The sequence below is a fragment of the Miscanthus floridulus genome, chromosome 11 (assembly GCF_019320115.1).
Source record: "Miscanthus floridulus cultivar M001 chromosome 11, ASM1932011v1, whole genome shotgun sequence".
Classification (NCBI taxonomy): domain Eukaryota; kingdom Viridiplantae; phylum Streptophyta; class Magnoliopsida; order Poales; family Poaceae; genus Miscanthus; species Miscanthus floridulus.
This window is the reverse complement of record NC_089590.1, coordinates 49,823,005-49,844,030: the sequence shown is the minus strand read 5'-3', so window position 1 is coordinate 49,844,030 and position 21,026 is coordinate 49,823,005. Positions and strand designations below refer to the sequence as shown.

Genomic DNA, 21,026 nt, shown 5'->3' with positions numbered 1-21,026 from the left:
GAAGAGGAAGCTCGTTGTCTCTGTGAAGCTCTAGATCAGAACTTCAGAAGGGTGCTTCAATGGACGCGCCTGCCAAGATAGCGAATTTTATGGGGGTGGCAGGGCCGGTGCCGGAGAAGAATGGAATTTGCAGCTGAGTGGAGCGTGCGGTCGGTCTCGCTTTCGGCCTCTAGTGCAGGAAGGGCGAGGCCTCGCGGCGACGGGGAAGGAGACGCGGGTGGCGACGAGGAGGAGGAGGTGGTGGTGGTGTACGAGTGGAGGTGGACGGAGGCGGTGAGCCCGGAGATCCTGGCGCTGTTGCTCCGCGGGCGTGTCGCCGCGGACGACGTGGCGCGGGGCGCGGCGCAGGTTTGCAGGGCGTGGACGCAGGCCGTGGCGTCGCCGGACATGTGGGGGGACGTGGACATCGAGGCCTGGTGCCGCCGCGTCAACTGGCGCGCCAGGGCCGACGCCGCCGTTCGCCGACTCGTCGCCCGTGCGCAGGGCACGCTTCGGAGGCTCTCTGCCTACCGCGTTGGGCACGCCGCGCTCACCTACGTCGCAGCCCGTTCTGACCCTTGGTGTGCTGCGTGCCTGAGATGTTCGCTCTTGGCTTGAGAAAGTTCACTAGAATGCTGTGTTGACATTCAGCCCCCTGCCACTTGAACATTGAAATTCTTTCACTAATCACTGTCTATTCACCTGACACGAGTGAACCACACTGACATCACATCTAGGGGGTGTTTGGTTGTCCCTCCTAAATTTTAGTCGCTGTCCTATCGGATATTTGGACACATGTATGAAGTATTAAATATAGACTAATTACAAAATTAATTACATAGTTTGCGACTAATTTGCTAGACGAATCTTTTGAGCCTAATTAGCCCATGATTTGACAATGTTTTGCTACAGTAACATGCGCTAATGATGGATTAATTAGGCTTAAACAATTCGTCTCGTGGAGTACTAATGGATTATGTAATTTATTTTTTATTAGTATCAAACACCCCATGCAACATCCTCCCGACACATCTTTTAAATTTTAGTAGCTGGATCCAAACACCCCCTCAGTAGAAACATCTCTTATGAAAGCTTTAAGTGTTGCCGATTCTGATGTTTACTGCCTACTACTAGTGATGGGTAGAATTCATCACTCCCTGCGGCTATTTGGCTATTTGCTACGATCCTGTTACCGGACATTGTCCGTTTTGAGCGTCACACTGTAAAATTTGATTCATATAAAGATTCATTTAATGGACAAAATTTGGTGGTTGTAGCTCATATTTATTAATTTGGCAGCTGCTATCTTGGATATTTATGATCCACACTGATCTGTATGTTCACATCACCTTGCGTTTAGTGAAGATTTTTATGGTCTCAATGTAATGCGGCCTATGTTACTCTGTCCTCTGTGAAACTTATTATCTGACATTTTTCAGCTTTAATACCAAATCATGTTGTTGTTTCTTTAAGTGAAGCTGAGAACCAAACTAGGCATGCTGGCTGAAGCTCTGGCTTTCCATAGGCCTCTTAACATGACAATGCTTTCCAACATCTTCACTTCTTGATTGATGATACGTATTACTTGATCTATGTCTTGCTTATGGCGGTGCTGCTTCACTAAGGACTTTAGAATAATGACTATAGGATATCTTATCATCATATACTAGGATATGAACTTGCCAGAAAACACTGCTTTTGTGATACCGTGTTTTCTCTATTCATGTGCATTTAGTTACTTATAGCTATTAATTTTTTTAGTTCTTTGTACTCTGTTAATATGGTATCTGAATCTGACATAGTTTCAACAATATAATGTTTGGTGTTTGCTGCTGTTGAACAGGGGTAAGTTGCTCAATGTCCTCCAGATCCCAATGAGCGAGATCACTGATCAAGCCGTGGAGAAGCATGCAGAATGCCTTCCTGTACTTAATGTGCTGGACATCAGTAACTGCCTGAATATCACTCCCAAAGGAATCGAGGCACTAGGCCGGCACTGCACGTTGCTCGTTCAGCTGAAGAGGAACATGCCCCCTCCAGACCTTCCTCAGGGTTTCAACACAGCAGCTAATAAGGTGGTTGAAGAAGAGGCACTGGCAGTCGCGAACACCATGCCAATGCTAGAACAACTTGAGCTTGCCTATGGCCTGTTCAGTGACCTTGGGCTCAACGCCATTCTTACCAAGTGTCAGCTGCTGCGGACCCTGGACATACTTGGCTGCTGGAACGTCCGGCTTGAAGGCGACATCGAGGAGAGGTGCTGCGCGCTCCAGTCATTCAGGGAGCCATGGGAGCCTGAGTACGGTACCGACTCAAGCAGTGGCGGTGACTACGAGGTCGATGATACTGATAGTGATGATTGACAGAGTCTGTTCAGAACTTCAGGGGGGGTTGAAGTTGTGATCAATTCAGGTTTCAGTCGATGATTCTGAGGTGGTTTCAGTATTGTTGTTTGTTGCCTGCCGGCATGTCTATCCTTCATGACCATTGCTAATACATACCCTACGTTATAGTGATTCTGCTTATGCTTATGCAGAGAAGTAAATAAGCTTTAGTTAAGAGTAGACGAGTAAAATATAGGGGTACTGGAGAAAATAAAGGTGGTTGCTGACATGAGACAATTTCTGAATGCTCTTGTGGTAGCTTTTGTCATCTGAAACATCTATTCAAATATGTTTTGCCGGGAATTGATGACACTGTCTACTGAATTCTGTTCTTGGCTTACTACTTGGTAGCACATTCTTCACATTGTGCATAACTTTCTTGTACCAATTCGCTTACTACTTGTCATCTGAAACATCTATTCAAATACTTATAGTTCTTGTGCATTCTTCACTTACTACTTGGTTGTGTTTCTCACCAGCAGCATCTGTCTCCTGTGTTTCTGTCTTGTGCCTGATGGCATTTTTCATGAGGAAGCTGTACTGATGAGTGGTTTATGGATTGTTTACCTGCGTATCTGCTTGAAAAAAATGGATTTTAGTAGGTACAAATCCACGAGGTGCGAGCAGATCATGCCGTAACACAAACGTGAGCAACAACAAAAAAAAAATCATTTCTAGCCACTTGTCACATTGGGACAAAATAAAAAAGGGAATAAATAAAATAGAGAATATGATGACTAGCAAGTTGTCGTCTGCCTCTCGATTTCTGCGTGATTCGCCTGCCTGCCTTCCGGTTCCGGCTGCCTGCTGCTACTCGCGCACGCACCAACCAGAGGAGGGTGGGGCCTTCTCGCCGCCCTTCCCCGTGGCCGTGCGCTTTGCGCAAACCATCCTCGATTCCACCGGAGGGAAAGGAGACGCCGGGAGAAGGGGGGAGGAGGCGTGGCGGCCATGTCTCCGATCTGGGTGTTCGGGTACGGCTCGCTGATGTGGAACCCAGGCTTCGCCTACGACGCCCGCCTCGTCGGCTTCGTCAGGGACTACCGCCGCGTCTTCTACCAGGGTAACCTTCACACCCCCGCCTCCAATCCGTCCGTCTTCACGGCCGCGCCCTCAAATTACTCTTCCTTCGTTTGGCGGCCGGTGGACGGACAGGGAGCACGGACCACAGGGGCACGCCGCAGTTCCCCGGAAGGACCGTCACGCTCGAGCACCAGCCCGGAGCGACCTGCGTACGCCCTTTCTCTTGTCCACCCTCCTCCTCTGTTATTATAACTGCTAAGAACGGCCTGATTACTAGTATGCGCATACCAAATGGATTAGTAAATTCATGGTCGATGTTACTCCTTCACAGTTCATGCGGTTGATTCTGCGAGCTAATCTGTCTATTTTACATCTTTTAGTGGGGAGTTGCTTACAGAATAAAGGAGGAAGAGAAGGAGATAGCTATGGAGGTATGTTTATTGCAAACCAGGCAGATATGTTACTAGTACTGAATGCACACAACTGTCCCATGATTATGATACTCAATTGTTTGATGTTTGATGATTGGGATAAAGCTGGTGTTGCTTACTTGTCATTATGGAGATGTAGATATTGGTCGATGGACCAAAACTCATATGTTCTTTCCTACAGTCTGATTAAATTTAGATACTATGATGATTAAGTCATGAACGGGCCTATGAAATTTCGGTATATATGAACTTTTCTGTGTTGACGTGATGGTATATCTAGCAGCAAGTCTCTGCACAAACTGATATTGTGTTGCTTACAGCTTTATATTGCTTCTATTGGCATTTATCTTCAGATTTGAATTGCAGTATCTTGAAGTCAGGGAGAAGCAATATGATGAGAAGGTTTACCTTGACTTGTATACTGTAAGATATGAGGGCTGGATCTATTTCCCTTTCGATAATGTTCCACATGTAACTACTGCAGAGTTTAAGTTGTAATAACTTTCAGGATTCATCGCCCAAAGTACCAGCTGTCGAAAATGTGATGGTGTAAGTGGTCCTGTAATTTTAAATAAGCATTTCAACATACCAAAATTTCACTGACAACTGAATAAGTACTTGGATAACAGATACTTCGCCACCGCGAATAAGGAGAGCAATCAAAACTATCTTGGTCCTGCACCTCTGGATGAAATGGCCAGGTATGACATCCCATTAATTAATTTTTGCATTACTAGATTGTGCAACTGAAACTATTGTTAGCTTATGGTATAACTTGTGCCCTGTTTAGTTCCCTAAGAAAACTCTTGCCGTTTTTAGGCAAATTTACCTTGCTCAAGGCCCATCTGGACCTAACAGAGAGTATGTGTTCAAACTTGAGGATGCCTTAAACAAATTAGGTAAGGTTACTCTTTTATAGAATTTTTATTGACAATAGTACAATATGTGGCATGGACTACAAAGTTCAAATATTTCTTGTCAGGAGTTGTAGACCAACATGTCCAAGAACTGGCGAATGCTGTGCGTGAGCATTCTGACACCGAGTTATCTAAGTGAAAAAAATCACATTCACCCCTTGTTTAGAGGGTAGAGATTTATGAATAAAGTTAGAATTCATTCATGCCCAGACATCGATATATTCTTGTAAGCTGCTTTTTGAGTGGCTACATTATGGCTATATTCCAGTGCACCTGTGGTTTACAAAAATGTGTTGGTTTTCCCTTCCACTTTTTCTGAGCTAGAAGGAGAGCAATCCTTTGCTTTGCATACTTCTAGCAATGAGCAACAAACCAGAGAAAAACATGAAAGAACCAAAGAGACGATGGACAATTTATCACTATCAGTGTTAATAAACGGATTTCATAAATCGACCACAATCTTATCAGCAAGTTTTAGAGCTTCTACTCGAGCGATGTTCACTTCTTTTTCAACTCTGGTTAGTGAATGGTCACACATTTCTGCATATACACTTCAGAAATTTCTGACAAATATCTAATCTCTCAATGTGCAAATTCGGTAAAATGCTGGCACGGAGTACAAGATCATGAGACCAAGATTCCAGTCCATGCGGAGCCTATCTATGGCAAAGAGTCGCAGCTGGCCTTGGCGAAGGTGATCTTGCCCCGGCGCAGGTTGTAGAGGACATGCATGTTCTGCTGCTGGAAGTTCCCAAGGATGGACACCCCGCTCGTCCTTCTACTCGAGCGATGTTCACTTCTTTTTTCAACTCTGGTTAGTGAATGGTCACACATTTCTGCATATACACTTCAGAAATTTCTGACAAATATCTAATCTCTCAATGTGCAAATTCGGTAAAATGCTGGCACGCAGTACAAGATCATGAGACCAAGATTCCAGTCCATGCGGAGCCTATCTATGGCAAAGAGTCGCAGCTGGCCTTGGCGAAGGTGATCTTGCCCCGGCGCAGGTTGTAGAGGACATGCATGTTCTGCTGCTGGAAGTTCCCAAGGATGGACACCCCGCTCGTCCTGCCGATCATTAGGCACATCATCCTGCCGTCCTCCACGAACAGCCGGTCCCTGTCCATCTCCAGCCACTGTCCGTCGAACGACATCGACACCGTCGGCACGTACACCCGGTCTATCCCGACGCCTTCCGGCAGGATGAAGCAGAGGTCCAGACCCAGGCGGAGCGACGGCGTGGCGCGGGGCAGCCTTATCTCCTCCTCCAGGTCGTCCGCCAGCTCATCGTACAGCGACGCCTCCAGGAACGAGATCGTCGACGCGACGTCCACTATCATCCCTTACGCGTTTGCGCTGCCGCCGCTGCTGTTGCCGCCACCGCCGCCCCCTCCTCCACCACCACCACCCGTGGGCGGCGACGTTGGCCTCCTGATCGTGCCCGGGGTCTGGTCGCCCACGGCCAGCCCGTCGAAGTTGAGGTAGTAGTAGGACGGGGTACCGCGTGCTGGACGACATGGTGACGGTCACCCAGTCCGACACGTTCCGGACGGCGTCCGCGCGCGCGCGCCGAGCACGAGCTTTCCCGGTGTCCTGGACATGGGCGGTGGCAGGTGAACAGACGGACCGAGAGCTGGGACACCAGCGAGAGCGGCCCGCGGCCGAGGCCGACCAGCCCCGAGGCCTGCGCGGGAGGCCCCCAACGCAGTCGCTGCAGCCGAGGACGACGGCGTGTAACACGTCGCCGCCGACGGCCAGCTTGTCTATGGCCAGGGTGCCCTTCGTCACCGCGTTCCCGCTGTACTTGTAGGTGTACTGGCACGCTTGGTCGTCGTCCTCGTCACATCTGCACATGCATTTGCGTGTCAGTACGTTTGCTGCGTCTCTCGGTTGTATATACGTAGTAATTAAACTTGGTGCAGTGCATCGCTGAGTACAAGTAGGTACCTGTGGCCGTCCAGCTGTGCGCAGGTGTCGCTGCTGCATGGCACGGCGGCGTAGGAGGAGGAGAGCTTGGGGTTGAAGATCGGGTCGACCTGGCGGTAGCAGCTGACGCAGGGCTGGCACTGCAACCAGACGAGGTCGCTGGCCGTGTCGATGGCCGCCGAGAAGAAGTGCTGCGGCGTGCCGATCCCGAGCTTGACCAGGTACTTGCCGCCGCCGGGCACCAGCGGGGCCTCGCTCGCGACGGCCTTGCGCGCCCCGTCCGCGGCTACCGCCCCTCCTCCTCCGCCGCCGCCAGAGCGCGCCACGATCCCCGGGCGGTCGAGGCTGTGCTGCACGGCGCGCCGGATGAGCTCGTGGTCCGTGAGGTTGGCGGCCGCCGCGGCGTCCACGCGCCCCAGCTCGAGGTGGAGCGACCGCCGCGGAGGCACCGACGAGCCGCCGCGCGCCGGGAGGACGGGGAGGGCGAGGAAGAGCAGGAGCACCAGCAGCTCCATGGCGGCGGTTTGAGGGCTGAGGCTATGCTGTATCTTGTGTTGGCTTGGCGAGCACAGGACAGGTCCTTGACCGAGCGCAGCATGTGTCCTTTGCTTGACAGTAAAATGGATTAATCCGCTTCTTTTGTGTTCGCGTGCCCTTAAGCCGGCTTGATTCGCTTCTTTTTTTTTTATCCGGAACAATATTTTTCTCTCACAAATTCCTCCAGCATTTCTTCAAACCATTTAAATTCCTCCAGAATTTCAAGCGAACCGGCTAGACAAGCGACGACGGCACCAGTTTCCTCGGCCACACAAAGGTGGCGCGGCAAAGGCGAGCTGGTTGCTGTTAGCATTGAATCGCACGGCCACGGCATGACATCTTTGCGTTCTTTTGTGTACGTACGTACGCGCTGCTATTTCTCAAAGAACACGAGCCTCTTTTTTTTTGAATGCTCTGCTACTGCTAGAACGTTCGGCTTTTGGGTTGATGGGGATTCAGGAGCACGAGACCACTGACCAGCAGGCTATTTTCCCCAAATTCCCAGAGAGAAGCGAGCTGAAAACACCAGGACGAAAGTGGAGAATGCACGGCCGAAATGCGCGGACCGCGGAGGCTCTCAACATGACCGCACTGAGCAACATGGGCTGTGCCAGACTGCCAGCGGTTTTGCGACGTTTGGACCATGGAAAAACTGAGGATGCAGGCGGCAATCCTGGGCCGCAGCACGTAGTTTCTAGGCTGCAGGGTCTAGAGCAACTCCAACGAATCCTCTATTTAAGTCCACAAAACTAAATATAAGGTCCGACAGAATCTCTACTAGGGCCCTCAGATCCTCCTCCCACCCCTTATTCTTGGGGCTTGTTGGAGCCCTCAAATTTTTGTTTCGGTAGTTTTCATGCACGCGTTACCTGTTCTACATCGCTGTTTCTCGCCCCCCCCCCCCCCCCCCCCAGTTTCTTTTGCACCGCCACGACGTCCTCCTCCTGCGACTCCTGCCTCTCGCTCCCGACGACGTCCCCTTCCTCCCCGGCGAGGTCTAGACACTATGCAACTCCTCTCTTCGGCAAGCTCCCTCGGTTGCGCGAGGTCCTCTAGCCAGGCCGTCCTCTCCCTCCTATGTGTCTCCTCTCCTCTGTGGCGAGGTCCTGGCCACTCCTCCCGGTTACACGGCTCCTCTTCCTCCTAGGCAAGATCCTCTCCGGCGAGCTCCTCCCACGTGCGGCTCCTCCTCTTGTCCTCTGCTGATGACATCGACCGCGCGCCTGCACCTCCTCTTCTCTCGGGCGGCGAGATTCTCGGCCACTATGCCGACGAGGGTGTGGCTCCTCTCTCTCAATGGGAGCCACTGCTCAACTCCTCTCGGCGAGGGCAACTCTGCCTCCACTCGTCAGATGCGGTTCCCATACTCCTCCTGCCGCCACAATCTCTTGTCGCGGGAGCGATTGAGGATGAGAAGAACAAAGAATGACAAGTGGGCCCCCTTATGTTAGTGTCTATAAAAAGGATTTGAGGGCTTTGGCTTCAGAGTTTCTACTAGAGTAGATGCAAAAAATCACACCCTAAAAAATGAGGGAGAACCCTCAACAAAAGTAGGGGTCATAATTTGAGAGCTCCTGCTATGCTCTTAGCTAATCAGAATTTTTAGTAGGGTTTAGCCATTTTCTTTTTCAATCTCCATTTTTATCCTACAGGAAAAAAAAATACCGAGTCACACACTAAAGCACAACAATGATGTTAGATTGATTAATTTTCATTAAATCTTATAGAAAGAAGTATAATATCTTATCTTTTAGGGATTCTGGAGGAGATTACCTCTAAGAAACTTCTTATTTTTCTTGGAGAAAAAAAAGTTTTGTGAGTGACAAGGCAGGGATAAACGACGAGAATATTTGGAGTTCTAGTTAAAAAAAGCCGTTGAAGGGGAATATTTTGCATCAAATCTATATTTCTATCGACGCCAAAGGATATAAAGAGTTTCTTATAGCAATTATTGAGAGTCATATCAATCCAGTCCATAGTCTCCCAGAAGATGTACCTCGGAAGCGGTAAAGCTCCGAGGCCGATAGTGAGGCCAGTCTCAGTGAGAGTTTTATTAGAGTTTCATTTGCATTTAATAGCCTGCCACATATGCACTTTTGATGACATGGCAACATTTTAATGAAGATAGAGAAGAATTGGGTTTCATGGGGATGAAACTCTCACGGTTACCAACTATCTATGAGTCGTAGAATTAAATGTTTATGAAACTATGGAATGAAACTTTCTATTGAGAGTGGCTGTTTTATCCAAGTTTTATTTCATTCTATATGACATGGCAGCTTTGGAAACAACGAAATGAAACTCTCCATTGAGACTGGCCTGATAGCCTGGGAAAGCAACCAAAGCAGACTGAGAACGCTACCTTCGCGAGGTCTAAACGCTGTTGATGGCTGTCTGATAACGCAGGGATTTCGCAAGTCAATTGGCTGGACCAAATGGGTCTCCGTCTCCGTCCTAGAAGCTCTCCTCTCTCCGACTTTCCCAGCAATTCCAAACCAAAGCATAAAGCAAGCGAGCCCATTGTTCTTGTACCAGCGGTGTAAAAAAAAAAAGAGCGAAAAACAGCGCGTCACGAACATGATACCTACACGTCAATATATTGATCACTGACCAGTAACCACCCGGCCGTCGTCACATGAAGACCAACCGGTCCTTCCAAATACAATCGCCTACACGCATACACGTACGTACGGCGGCACGTCATCACAACTTGTTGCACTGCACGGGCGCGAACGAGAGCGTGTCCCCGGCCACGTCGTACACGAACTGGAAGTTCTGCTGCTGGAAGTTGCCGATGATGGAGAGCCCCCGCGACGGCGCCACCGTGAGGCACAGCGCGCCGGAGGCGGAGTCGAGCACCATGTAGTTCTCGGCGGGGAGGTCGAGGTCCGCGCCGCCGTCGAAGTGGAGCACCAGCTTGGGCACCTGCACCTGGTCCACGCCCTTGGCGGGGCCCTGGAAGCACAGGTCCAGCCCGATCTCGGAGCTGTCCACCGTGGGCAGCGCCATCTGCGCCACGAACGCCTTACGCAGCGCGCGGTACCCCTGCACCTCCAGGTACGTGATGGAGGTGCCAGAGTCCACGATGACGCCGCCCGTGCCGTCGTCCTGGATCGCGAACGCCGAGGCCGGGAGGGTGATGCGTGTAGACCCCACGGTGAGCCCCGCCAGGGACACGTAGTAGAAGGACGGCTGGCTCGGGTTCTTCACCAGCGGGGTGCTCTGCACGGGCGCCGTGGCCGCGCTCTCCGAGATGGCCGCGACGGAGCCGCCCAGCAGGAGCGGGCTCTTGCCGTCGCCGTCGTCGAGCGAGGTGAGGCAGTAGGAGAACTTGTCGAGGCCGAGCTGGGAGACCAGCGAGAGCGGGCCCCGGCCGAGCCCCAAGAGCCCGGCGCCCTGCGTGAACCCGTCGCCCTCGTTCGTGTCGCCACAGCCGAACGCCACGCCGGGCAGCTTCTCCTTGCCCAGCGTGAACGTCTCGCTGGCCAGCACGCCCTGCGTCGACGACGCGTCGCCGTAGGTGTAGGTGTAGCCGCACTTGTTGGCCGACGTGCAGGTGGAGGTGGGCAGGTCGCCGCAGAAGGAGCTGGAGCAAGGGAGGGTCGCGTAGGTGGAGGACGACGACGGGTCGAACACCGGCGTGCTCTGCTTGAAGCACTCCACGCACGGCTTGCACTGCGTCCACACCAGGTCGCTGCCGGTGTCCACGATGGCCGCGTAGGACAGCGCGGGGGTGCCGATCGCCACGTCCATCAGGAACTCGCCGTTGCCCGCGTGGACGGGGACCTGAAGGTCCCCTCCCCCGGCGGCGGCCTTGACGCTGGTGGCACGCGCGACGAGCCGCGACATGCGGTGGTGGCTGCGGCGCGCCGCCCGCTGCAGCAGCTGCAGCCTCGAGTAGTTGCCGTGCGCGTCGACGTGCGTCAGGCGCACGCGCAGGCCGCCCTTGAGCTTGAGGTGCGGCGTGGGCGTCGCGGTCGCGGGCCAGGGCGCCCGTGGTGGCGCCACTGGCCGCGGCCACCACCACGGCCACCAGCAGAAGCAGCCGCCGTGCTACTGACTCCATCTATTCTATCCTTTGGCTTGGAGCCTTTGGAAGGGCAGCAACAAGAGAAGGCTAGCCGCTAGCGTGCGTGTGCTTAATTCTTCTTCTTCTATTGGGTGAGACGAGTGTGCCATACTTATATTTGTCACCACGAATATATCAATATATATATATACGATTTGGTAGTTATAGTTAGGTTTGGTCTCTGTGACCACCATATTATGCAAATAAATGACGATGGCTACCTGGTCTCAATGTCTCATCGTAAACAAGTGTAGAATATATACAAGCTCTCAAGAAAGAGAGAACAAGAGTACAAGGACAGAGAAGTGGAAAGAGATGCGATAGAGAAGGTGTGGAAGCCCATCAGTGATGAAGCAGACGTGAAGGAGACTGGTATGTGGATTTTGACCTAATTAGAGGTGCCTGCTTTATCGCACGGCAAGCTTCTCCTTCCTTTGATGATGGTCGAGAGAATGGCCTTTTAGGTCCAAACTGTTACGAATTTGATCCATACGTTTCACTTTACAACGTTCGCTCCTGCAAGTTTTTGCTTCCACGTGCTCTCTAGAAGCAAAAACGTTTCATGCTTAAACGTGACATGCTCTCTAGAAGCACTTGTTTGTGGGTGTCTGGGTGATTAGGCGCACTGATCATACAATTATCATCTGTCCCGTGTAGTACGCCGAACCGTCCAAATCAACTTGAAAACATCATTTTAAACTCGACGAGTCATGCCATCCGTACGAGTATCGGAGTATGACTGCCTTTTCTGAATACTGCCATAGCGGCATAAGGACAGTAGGCATCAATCACCCAATTTTCAAAACATCAGAAATTGACGACTGGTTTATGGGAGCCAAAACTTGCCACACGTACAAACCAGTCGTACATGGAGTACATCCCCAAATCAACGTTCCCAGAAATTTAGCAAATGAGGTGAACAATGAGTGGCCTACTTTTTATGGGAGCTTCTTATCACGAAGCTGTTCTGTGGTTCGGTGAGCAATTCTGAGCTGCTATTCTTCTTCTGAGAGTCGTCCACGGGCGTAGGTGAGAGAGCAGCATTTTACCTGCAGACAAATAGAGTACTTCATATTATTTCTGTCGTGACGACTGGTCCTACGAATCTGTTACGTAGATCAGTGCCGTCGCTGGCCCCCGTAGTAATCCAGCTGGGGCAGGTGCCCAAAACATATGATGTAAGATTCCGTGTCACCGTAAAATCTTATGACACACGACTGGATAACGAGAATGCCATTGACAAACGTGATGGCTTGTGGGATTTTTTTTTTTTTTTTTTTTTTTTTTTTTTTTTTGCCCATAAAGGCACATGCCCTCGCGCACGCTCGTGGGCTTCCAGAGAGCAACAACGTGTACAAGCGCCCAGAAAGATGTTCAATGGTCTAGATCGCACTAGGAATAAAATAGAGCTTAATCTTACCCATCAGATTAGAGCTATAGCCTTCACAAAATTTGTTTCAAGTCGAAACTAAACCTAAGGTAACGGGGCTAAATCGAAGAGGTCGATACAAAGAGAGCAAAATGAATCCTTCTAAAAAAAAAGGTAAGGCGAGCAAGATTAAAGATAAGGTAATTCCTGTGCACCTTTTTCATGTTAAGCTCGATCATTCTTTTTTTCCCTTCTTTTTCCAAAAAAAAAAGATGGCGACGAAAAAGTAAGAAAGACAACCTATTCTTCTTTCAGAGCAACGCACACCTATGTGCCTCCAACACCAGACAAGACTTCCATTTGGTGTATTCCTTCTGGGAAAATGAGGAAGAAAAACCCTAAAACCTCTTTTCAATGGGGGAAAATTATCAGCTCTACCATGAAACCTCCCCCCACAATGCTGAACAAGCATTAACAAAAAACAAAACTCTCCATTTGCTAAGCTAGACAATCATTCCCTGATTGGTTGACCGGAGGGTACCAAAACCCAGCTCCACGCCCGCATCTTCTGAGTATGGTGACGCACAGTGGCGTTGCTCCATCGGCGATCAGCCCCTGCATTCCTGAAGCTTCTGCTGCAGCCTCGCGTTCTGCCTTAGCTACAAAAAAAAGGTGGGGGAAATGGTAAGATTTACAGCTGCAGTCATCATCGCTTCAGTAATATGCACTACCAAGTACCATGTCAACTATGAGATTGTTCGGGCATAACAATAAATTTTGGCCGATGGATAATAATAGATTTTGGTCATCATCCCTAAACTCTGGAACCAATATGGCATGATAATAAATTTTGGCCGATGGATTAGAGAATGTATCAAACACTTACACAATCAGCAATCTCCTCCTGCTGGAGAGGCTGAACATCTTCGTTCTCATCCCAGCCCATAGATCTCAGGAGGTTCAACTCTTCCTCCCCACCTGCCCCAATGGACTCGAACTCTTGAGCAGGACAGGGATTCTCCTCCCTTACTCCAATGTGCTGTAACACTTGAGCAGGATTGGCTTCCTCCAACAGCAAACTTGCTTCATCGTCAACAGAATTGGGCATCACAGAACCATCATTTACATAAGAAGGTATGATGGGCACAATATCAACATTGTCTTGCGGGAGCTTCTTAGAAGCTATATCTTCAGTGTCACCAAGTACTGGTGAAGAGCTGGCATCCCTGTCGTCAACTTGAATCCCCAGAGATCCCTCATCTAAAACATCATGAGATTCTGAAGGTGGAATGATTTCCTCATTGTCCGACAAGTGTCGCTGAGAACCCTCACAAGAATTTGCTTCTTCACAGGAACTGCTCCCATTTTCAATAAACTTGAAAGGTGAATCCAGACTAGAGTTCTGCTGATCATCGGTCAGGCTAGATGGAGACTCAATAGCAGTGCTTGAACCATTTACAGACTTGCTCCGCAACAACTCAAAAAATTTGTACTTGTCTTTTGCACTTGCTTTTCTGTCAGCAAATGAACCTTGCAGTGGATGCAAAGAATGGCCATTAGTGCCAACCTTAAGCTTTGGGTTGACAATAGACTTTCTCATAGGTTCCATTGAAGAAGATCGACCCAGAACAGGGCTCACAGGATTGCTGGTGCTGTCTTTGGCAACAGTGTTTACAGTACCATTCTGCTCACGACTAAGGACTTGAAGGCTGCCTGATTGAGATTGCTTTACGAGCTCAGTTTTGGCCGGAGTGCGAACAGAGCTGCTAGATGGTTGTATTGACAGTTGTGGAGCAACCTTGATAGGACCATTAGACTCTCCAGCTCTTGCACCTTTGGATTTTAATAACTTATCCAAAGAATTAGATGCCTGCACAGTACTCTGATGCGAATTAGTTCAAACCAACATTACATTATTCAGCGAAAGAGAACATTACTTGACAAATATGTGAAACTAACAAAGAAACACAGATATTCACCCAAACATAGCTATCTTCTGCAAGAGTGAAGATTTGAAATATATTCACATTCCAATGCCGATGATGAAATACAATAATAAACAGATGGTTTTTAGATAAGCAATAATATTGACCACCTGCTTTAGATTTAGAATTTGATCTAATAATCTCTTTGTCAGAATCATTTAGCCAAGTGATTCAGTTGCCCACTAAATTAATAATATGCACAGCAACTTAAAGCATCCACAACTACAGACTATTGATAGCACAAAAAGGTATGGAAACAAGATCCTGCTTCAAATTAGCTCCTTTCATGAGACTTGGATCCTGCTCCAAATTAGCTCGTTTCAGAAGATTTTGATGAGTTATAGTCTATAGACTGTGTGGAATAGTCATAATAAGTAGCTACAAGATGAATATAGCCAGCTTAGACTAGGTGGAATAGTAACAATAAGTAGTTACAAGAGATCAAATGCTTGCAGAAATGGATCACAGCTTCTGACAATAGTAATATTAAGCTCAAAGCACAAAAGCATTGCTTCAATCAAAAGAGTACCAACTACAACTGAAAACTAAGTACCACTCAAACTTTTCACATGTTAGTTAATTGGTGCCAATGAAAATGTTGCAAGCACAAAACGAAGTCCACGTCAGGATGGACTGTGACAGAGTACATATCGGGGAGTTGTGATTAATCAGTAATCAGGAACACACATGTTTCAAAGTATATTTCTGGTTTCCCTTATGATCCTTAATTGTCCGAGTCAAATTGGCAAAGCAGTCTCAACACAGTTTGATGACCTAATGCAACAGCTAAACAAACAAAAAAGCTTTCTAATTTTGATAGAAGTGATTGATGAAACATGTTCCTCGCAAAATTGTTGATATGAAATTTAGCAAATTTAAATAACAGATGTCATAAAATATTCAGGATTTTATATTTTTAAAACAGGAAAAATACATAGATCCAATCCCGAACATGTCTGTTTAAACAACCAAGCAATCAGTTCTCCAGTAACTTCATTTGCATAAGTGGCTGATAAAAAGACAGCTCTAAGAGCTCCTAAGGTAATTGCCAACAACTATGTCATGGGTGAACTGAAGATTAAATAATACATTGGAAAATCTTAGTTCAAAAATAATACAGCAGGCAATCAAATGGGCCAGGGGTCAAACACTATTATTTTGACTATGATCGTTAACTAATAGCATAGGCAAAATATGATCACGTGATAGTAAACTACATAACTTGATATTCTGCTGTACAGACATAAATATCAAAGGTTAACTCACTAAATAAAAAGATAAGTGTTAAGAGTTCAAGAATTCTTTGCACATTACTGTACTACGTAAATTGCTTGTGCTTTCCTCAAAAGGTCATAATAATGATCAAACAAGATGGAAGAGACTAATGAGCTTATAACATATCCATGAAGTGGCATGCACAACAGATATTAAGCATTCACTGCGACAAAGGCAATAAACAGGGTACTCACAGATATTTTGTTTGATGATGGTGTAAGGGGTCTTAGAATGCACTGCCTCATAGTTCTTTCTTCAATCTTCTGAGCATCAATTGATAACTGAATAAAAAGAACAATCAATATGGCACAAAAAAGCCATAAACAATAATACAATATTCAAAACAAGAAAAAGAAATGAAATGCAAATGGGGAAACATAAACCCCATACTGATTAACAACCTGCGGTGTGGTAGAAATCTTTAACGGCGACTGCATCACTGTTTCAGCCATGCTTAACGCACTCCCAGAGTTGGACACTTCAATCTGTTTACTAGAACCAGCGGGTGATGAAGAAGAGGAAACAGAGTTAATGTTTGGATCCCCTACCATAGGTACTTCTGCAAGCACTGAATTCCAGCCATCAGACACTACCAATGGTATGTTCTGAATTGGGAGTGCTAATTCCAGGAGACGGAACTCGACCTATGTCTTGCTTTCCATTTTTGTCCTCAGAACCAAGGTGTGGGAATTCTCTCTCAAAGGAGATGACACCATTATCTTTTTTAGATATATTACCATTGTCTAGACTTACTCCTACTGCCCGATTGGATATGGCCACCTTTGAACGAGTACGGTTCAGCCTGTCCTTTTCAGATCTGCATGAGCTAAAGGACTCAAACCCATCACGTAAAGGATCATCTGGCTGAACCAACCTACTCTCCCGATCACGAAAATCCAGGTCCTTTTCTTGTATCCTTTCCTTGCTGTGCTTTCCAAAATTACCATAGCCTCTTGATTTCCCAGTACCATCTTGATCATTCCGCCTTGAACCACTAGAGTTTGAACCTCTCCGAGATGAGGACTGTTGGGAGCTCCGATCACGATCTCGCCCTGCTGAACGATTTCTTGATGAAGCACCCCTGCCGTGATCATCTAAAATCATCCAACAAAGAGCTTCTTAGTACATAATGCCAAAGAGAAGTATCATGATGTGCATTAGTGTCACTGACAAGTAAAGAACAATTCATGCACATAAATATAAATTGTGAACTGAGCATTAATAAACTACTAAATAGTTTACATGGTAAGACAGCATTGTCACATTGAAAACAATACTTGTTAAGAACAAAAGACATGTCATAAACTACATAAAGAGTTTTTCTTATGCGCAAGGACAAGAGATTCCATAAGCAGAATTATTTTTTAATCAGCACAAAAATATAAAGATATAATCCTTATACTATGATCACCAATAAGCAGCCAAGTCACAAGCAGAAAAATAAACGTACAGGCACATAGGTTCTCTATAAAGATATAATCCTTATACTATGATCACCAATTGCTCTCTATATCTTTTCACCCTCCAATAGGTTCTCTATATCTTGTGCGCACTCTAGAGAGCCAACTCCGCTCTCCATCTTTGGCTAGCAATAAATAAGAGGATGACAATATTTGGAGATCTAGCTAAAGAAGCTGTTGGAGACCACAATTTTTCACCAAGATCTCCATTCCTATGAATCGGACATAGAGGCTCTTGGAGTTGCTCTCAATTGTGTATAGCATGAGATGGTGTGAACTGGCTTACTTAGTAATCAATTTATGTTTAATCCACATCTTTGGCTAGCAATAAATGAGAGGATGGCAATATTTGGAGATCTAGCTAAAGAAGCTGTTGGGGACCACTATTTTTCACCAAGATCTCCATTCCTATGAATCGGACATAGAGGCTCTTGGTGTTGCTCTCAATTGTGTAAAGTATGAGATGGTGTGAACTGGCTTACTTAGTAATCAATTTATGTTTAATCCACATCTTTGGCTAGCAATAAATGAGAGGATGGCAATATTTGGAGATCTAGCTAAAGAAGCTGTTGGGGACCACTATTTTTCACCATGATCTCCATTCCTATGAATTGGACATAGAGGCTCTTGGAGTTGCTCTCAATTGTGTAAAGCATGAGATGGTGTGAACTGGCTTACTTAGTAATCAATTTATGTTTAATCCACATCTTTGGCTAGCAATAAATGAGAGGATGGCAATATTTGGAGATCTAGCTAAAGAAGCTGTTGGGGACCACTATTTTTCACCATGATCTCCATTCCTATGAATTGGACATAGAGGCTCTTGGAGTTGCTCTCAATTGTGTAAAGCATGAGATGGTGTGAACTGGCTTACTTAGTAATCAATTTATGTTTAATCCAGATGCTCGCCATTTGCTTAGTGTTGCATTGCAGGTGGAAAATCAAGGCATCAGACTTGGAAATCCCTAATCTTCTCTATTTCTACAGCTCTACACCAAGCACCCTAGCTTCTAATCTTGCACTGCTCACCCATACACCCAGCATTTAATGATTGATTGAAAGCTGTCTAGGTCCTCCATCCTAACCTGGTCCATAACGTATTTTTAAAGTAATTGAGCAAACCCAGCAGGCATGTCTAATCCACCTATGAAACCTTGATTTCGCTTAGTAAATGTAATTGCATGTATAAAGGGGCACTACATAATACGAGTATACGACAGACAAGAATATATGAAGAAAATCCAAATACAGAAAGCACAAGATGATCATCTTGCAGGCTACTAATGTGATTTACAACACTGATGGTTGGAGCTCAAGTGTGTCCGCATAGAGGCAAAATCGTGTGTGTCAGCTGTCAGTAACCCTTCGTCACACCAAAGAAGAGGTCAATGGATTGCCGCTACCCAGACCACAAAAGCATCACCAAAACAGGGCTAACAGACAAGCGAAAAAACAACGCTTGGAACCACCTCCAAGATTATAACGAAGACCCCAAACTACTCCTAACAGAAAATTTTCCTTACAAAGAAACCCAAACTTCACAAAAGTTAGTGCAGTTACATTGTCACAAAAAAAACTGAGAAACATCAGTTTTACAATATACAAGGCAAGGCTGATAGTGATATCAAAAGCAATGACTCCCTAACAGCTTCCCTCAATAGTTACCATAGTTAGCAAAACTTTAATATAACGTGCACCGCCACGAACCATCCTGATTTACATGCAGCATAATGAATAGAACAGTTGCCAGGCAAATATTGCTGATATACCGCAATGACAGAATAAAACAGTACATGGAAAGCTTGTTTTAAAGAAACTAGCATGGAATTTGGGGTAGCAAATTCTCGACATAGAATTGAGCTTGTTTCTACCATGCACAAAAAAGGCACCAATTGGCACGTATAAATCTAGGCACCGATGGGATAACGGCCACTGTGTAATACTATACTATCCGGTGTCACTATACTATAAGCCTATCCGTTGCAACTTCTCGCCGTAACATCCATAAATGTGAACTGCAATGAATCCCACACGAATGCTATCCATAGCAATAAACAGACAGTAGCGATTTAGATGGCAAGCTCACCTGCGCGGGGCGAAGTGGCCAGCTTATGGGCCGTGGCAGGTACTGTGGGCCGCAGCAGCCATTCCGGCTTCAACGAGGGCTCACTTCGCTCCATGCCCACGACAAAATCAGCAGCGTCCACCAATCCAGTCCACCACCACCAGGGGCGGACTTAGCGTGGGGCATGGGGGTTCAGTTGAACCCCCGAAAAATTGGGGATATATAAACTCCTCGTGCACCTATATAGATTGATATTCCACGCCTTAAGGATAAAAACCTAATAGAGCCATGCAAAGATTAGATTGTATTAGCCGGCTATCACGTCGAGAACAAATACTTAGGTACATGAAAACAAAGGAAATCCTTTGAACAATACAAGCTAGGGTTACTCACCACCGAACGAAGAAACGAAGAGGAATCGATCCACGCCCTGTGGATCTCCACCCCACGCCACTCGAGTACCAGCAGAGCGCGGGGGCGGGGGGCGGCGATGAAGAGGAGAGCACCACCGCCTCTGGACGAGAGTGAATTTCCGCGGGAGGGGGCCCCCGGCCTCGCGGGCGGAAGAAGGGTCCTGGATGACGACGGGTCGGTCGCGCCAATCTGTGGCGGCAGTAGCGCGGGGAGAGCGAGAGCGAGACGAAACCCTCGTCGGGTGGAAATCCGCGGCAGCGGCTGCGACAGGAGGCGGGGCGGCCGGTCGCAGGGAGGCGGCGGCGAGCACGGAGGATTGGGGAATTTCAGCGAGGATTTGCGGGATTCGGGACGGGCTCGGGGGAGCGCCTAGGGGACGAACGGATTTGGAGCGCTGGATTTCGGACGGGATTTTTCCTTCCCTGGGAAATTTTCTGTGCCACCGGTGTGTGGTGGTGTAGTCTCGGCGTGGGGGGAGAGAAACCCTAAAGCAAACTGTGGCTTCCAGCGCCCCTCCGGTCCGGGCCGGCCCTCTCTCTCCCTCCTCCTCTCGTAGTAGTCTCGTGTCAGGTTGCTGGTTCTCTGGTGGTCCATTCCATTTGGGTTTATCTCTTCATCATCTCGATAGATTTTTTTTTAATTTTAATCTTTTTTTAATATAATTTTAAATCTAACATTGTCGGTTTTTTTTAAAACTAACACTTTTGGCCGCGCCTATTGCCATGGCGCGGCCAAATACCTGTGCCGCGTCATGCATGGCGGTGCGGCAGAGGCCTTACGTGGCGGCGACCATCACCGCTAACCGCTGACGTGGCAAGGCTCTGCCGCGCCATGATCTTGGCGCGGCAGTGTCGCGCCCTGATCCGTGGCGCGGCAAGAGCCCGATATAACCACCGCCGCTGCCTCTTGCCCGAGTAGTCGGCGTTCCGCGACAAACGCAGCAAGGCAGTGCCGCCGCGCCCGCCTTCGCCCGCACCTGCTCGTGGCCGAGGACGCCGTCCGCCGCGTCCGCGTCCGCCCATGCCAGCTAGCCCGCCCGCGCCAGCAAGCCAGCCGAGGCAGTAAGCGAGCCGCGCCTGCCAGGCTGCCGGCCGCCCGGTGCAGCCACCGCCCCCGCATGCAGGCGCACCTCCCCCTCCGGCTAGAACCTCAGGGCGGCTGCCCGCCTAGGTGCTGCAGCGAGGTACTC

At 48.0% G+C, this 21,026-nt stretch overlaps 2 protein-coding genes and 2 pseudogenes across 2 annotated transcripts; 2 read left to right on the top strand and 2 right to left on the bottom strand.

Annotated features, from left to right (window-relative positions):
- Positions 1-116: 116 nt before the first annotated feature.
- On the top strand, positions 117-2,583 carry LOC136490658 (F-box protein FBW2-like). Its single transcript, XM_066486864.1, has 2 exons — positions 117-560; positions 1,823-2,583. Exons 1-2 carry the CDS (start codon positions 121-123, stop codon positions 2,340-2,342), a joined length of 960 nt encoding a protein of 319 aa, XP_066342961.1. The 5' UTR covers positions 117-120; the 3' UTR covers positions 2,343-2,583.
- Positions 2,584-3,119: 536 nt separating this feature from the next.
- Positions 3,120-5,023, top strand: LOC136490654 (gamma-glutamylcyclotransferase 2-3-like). The gene is made up of 8 exons (XM_066486861.1): positions 3,120-3,426; positions 3,519-3,595; positions 3,767-3,817; positions 4,184-4,240; positions 4,326-4,366; positions 4,447-4,518; positions 4,637-4,716; positions 4,800-5,023. The coding sequence occupies exons 1-8, from the start codon at positions 3,315-3,317 to the stop codon at positions 4,871-4,873; spliced, it is 564 nt and encodes a 187-aa protein (XP_066342958.1). The 5' UTR covers positions 3,120-3,314; the 3' UTR covers positions 4,874-5,023.
- A 638-nt stretch (positions 5,024-5,661) lies between these two features.
- LOC136491919 (aspartyl protease 37-like) lies at positions 5,662-11,870 on the bottom strand (annotated as a pseudogene).
- An 836-nt stretch (positions 11,871-12,706) lies between these two features.
- LOC136490652 (uncharacterized) lies at positions 12,707-20,383 on the bottom strand (annotated as a pseudogene).
- Positions 20,384-21,026: the final 643 nt, after the last annotated feature.

Coding starts and splice junctions, on each gene's coding strand:
- LOC136490658 (XM_066486864.1), top strand. CDS start 121: ATGGAATTTGCAGCTGAGTGGAGCGTGCGGTCGGTCTCGCTTTCGGCC. Junction 561..1,822: donor GCAGCCCGTTCTGACCCTTG/GTGTGCTGCGTG, acceptor GCTGTTGAACAG/GGGTAAGTTGCTCAATGTCC.
- LOC136490654 (XM_066486861.1), top strand. CDS start 3,315: ATGTCTCCGATCTGGGTGTTCGGGTACGGCTCGCTGATGTGGAACCCA. Junction 3,596..3,766: donor ACCAGCCCGGAGCGACCTGC/GTACGCCCTTTC, acceptor TACATCTTTTAG/TGGGGAGTTGCTTACAGAAT. Junction 4,717..4,799: donor GGATGCCTTAAACAAATTAG/GTAAGGTTACTC, acceptor ATTTCTTGTCAG/GAGTTGTAGACCAACATGTC.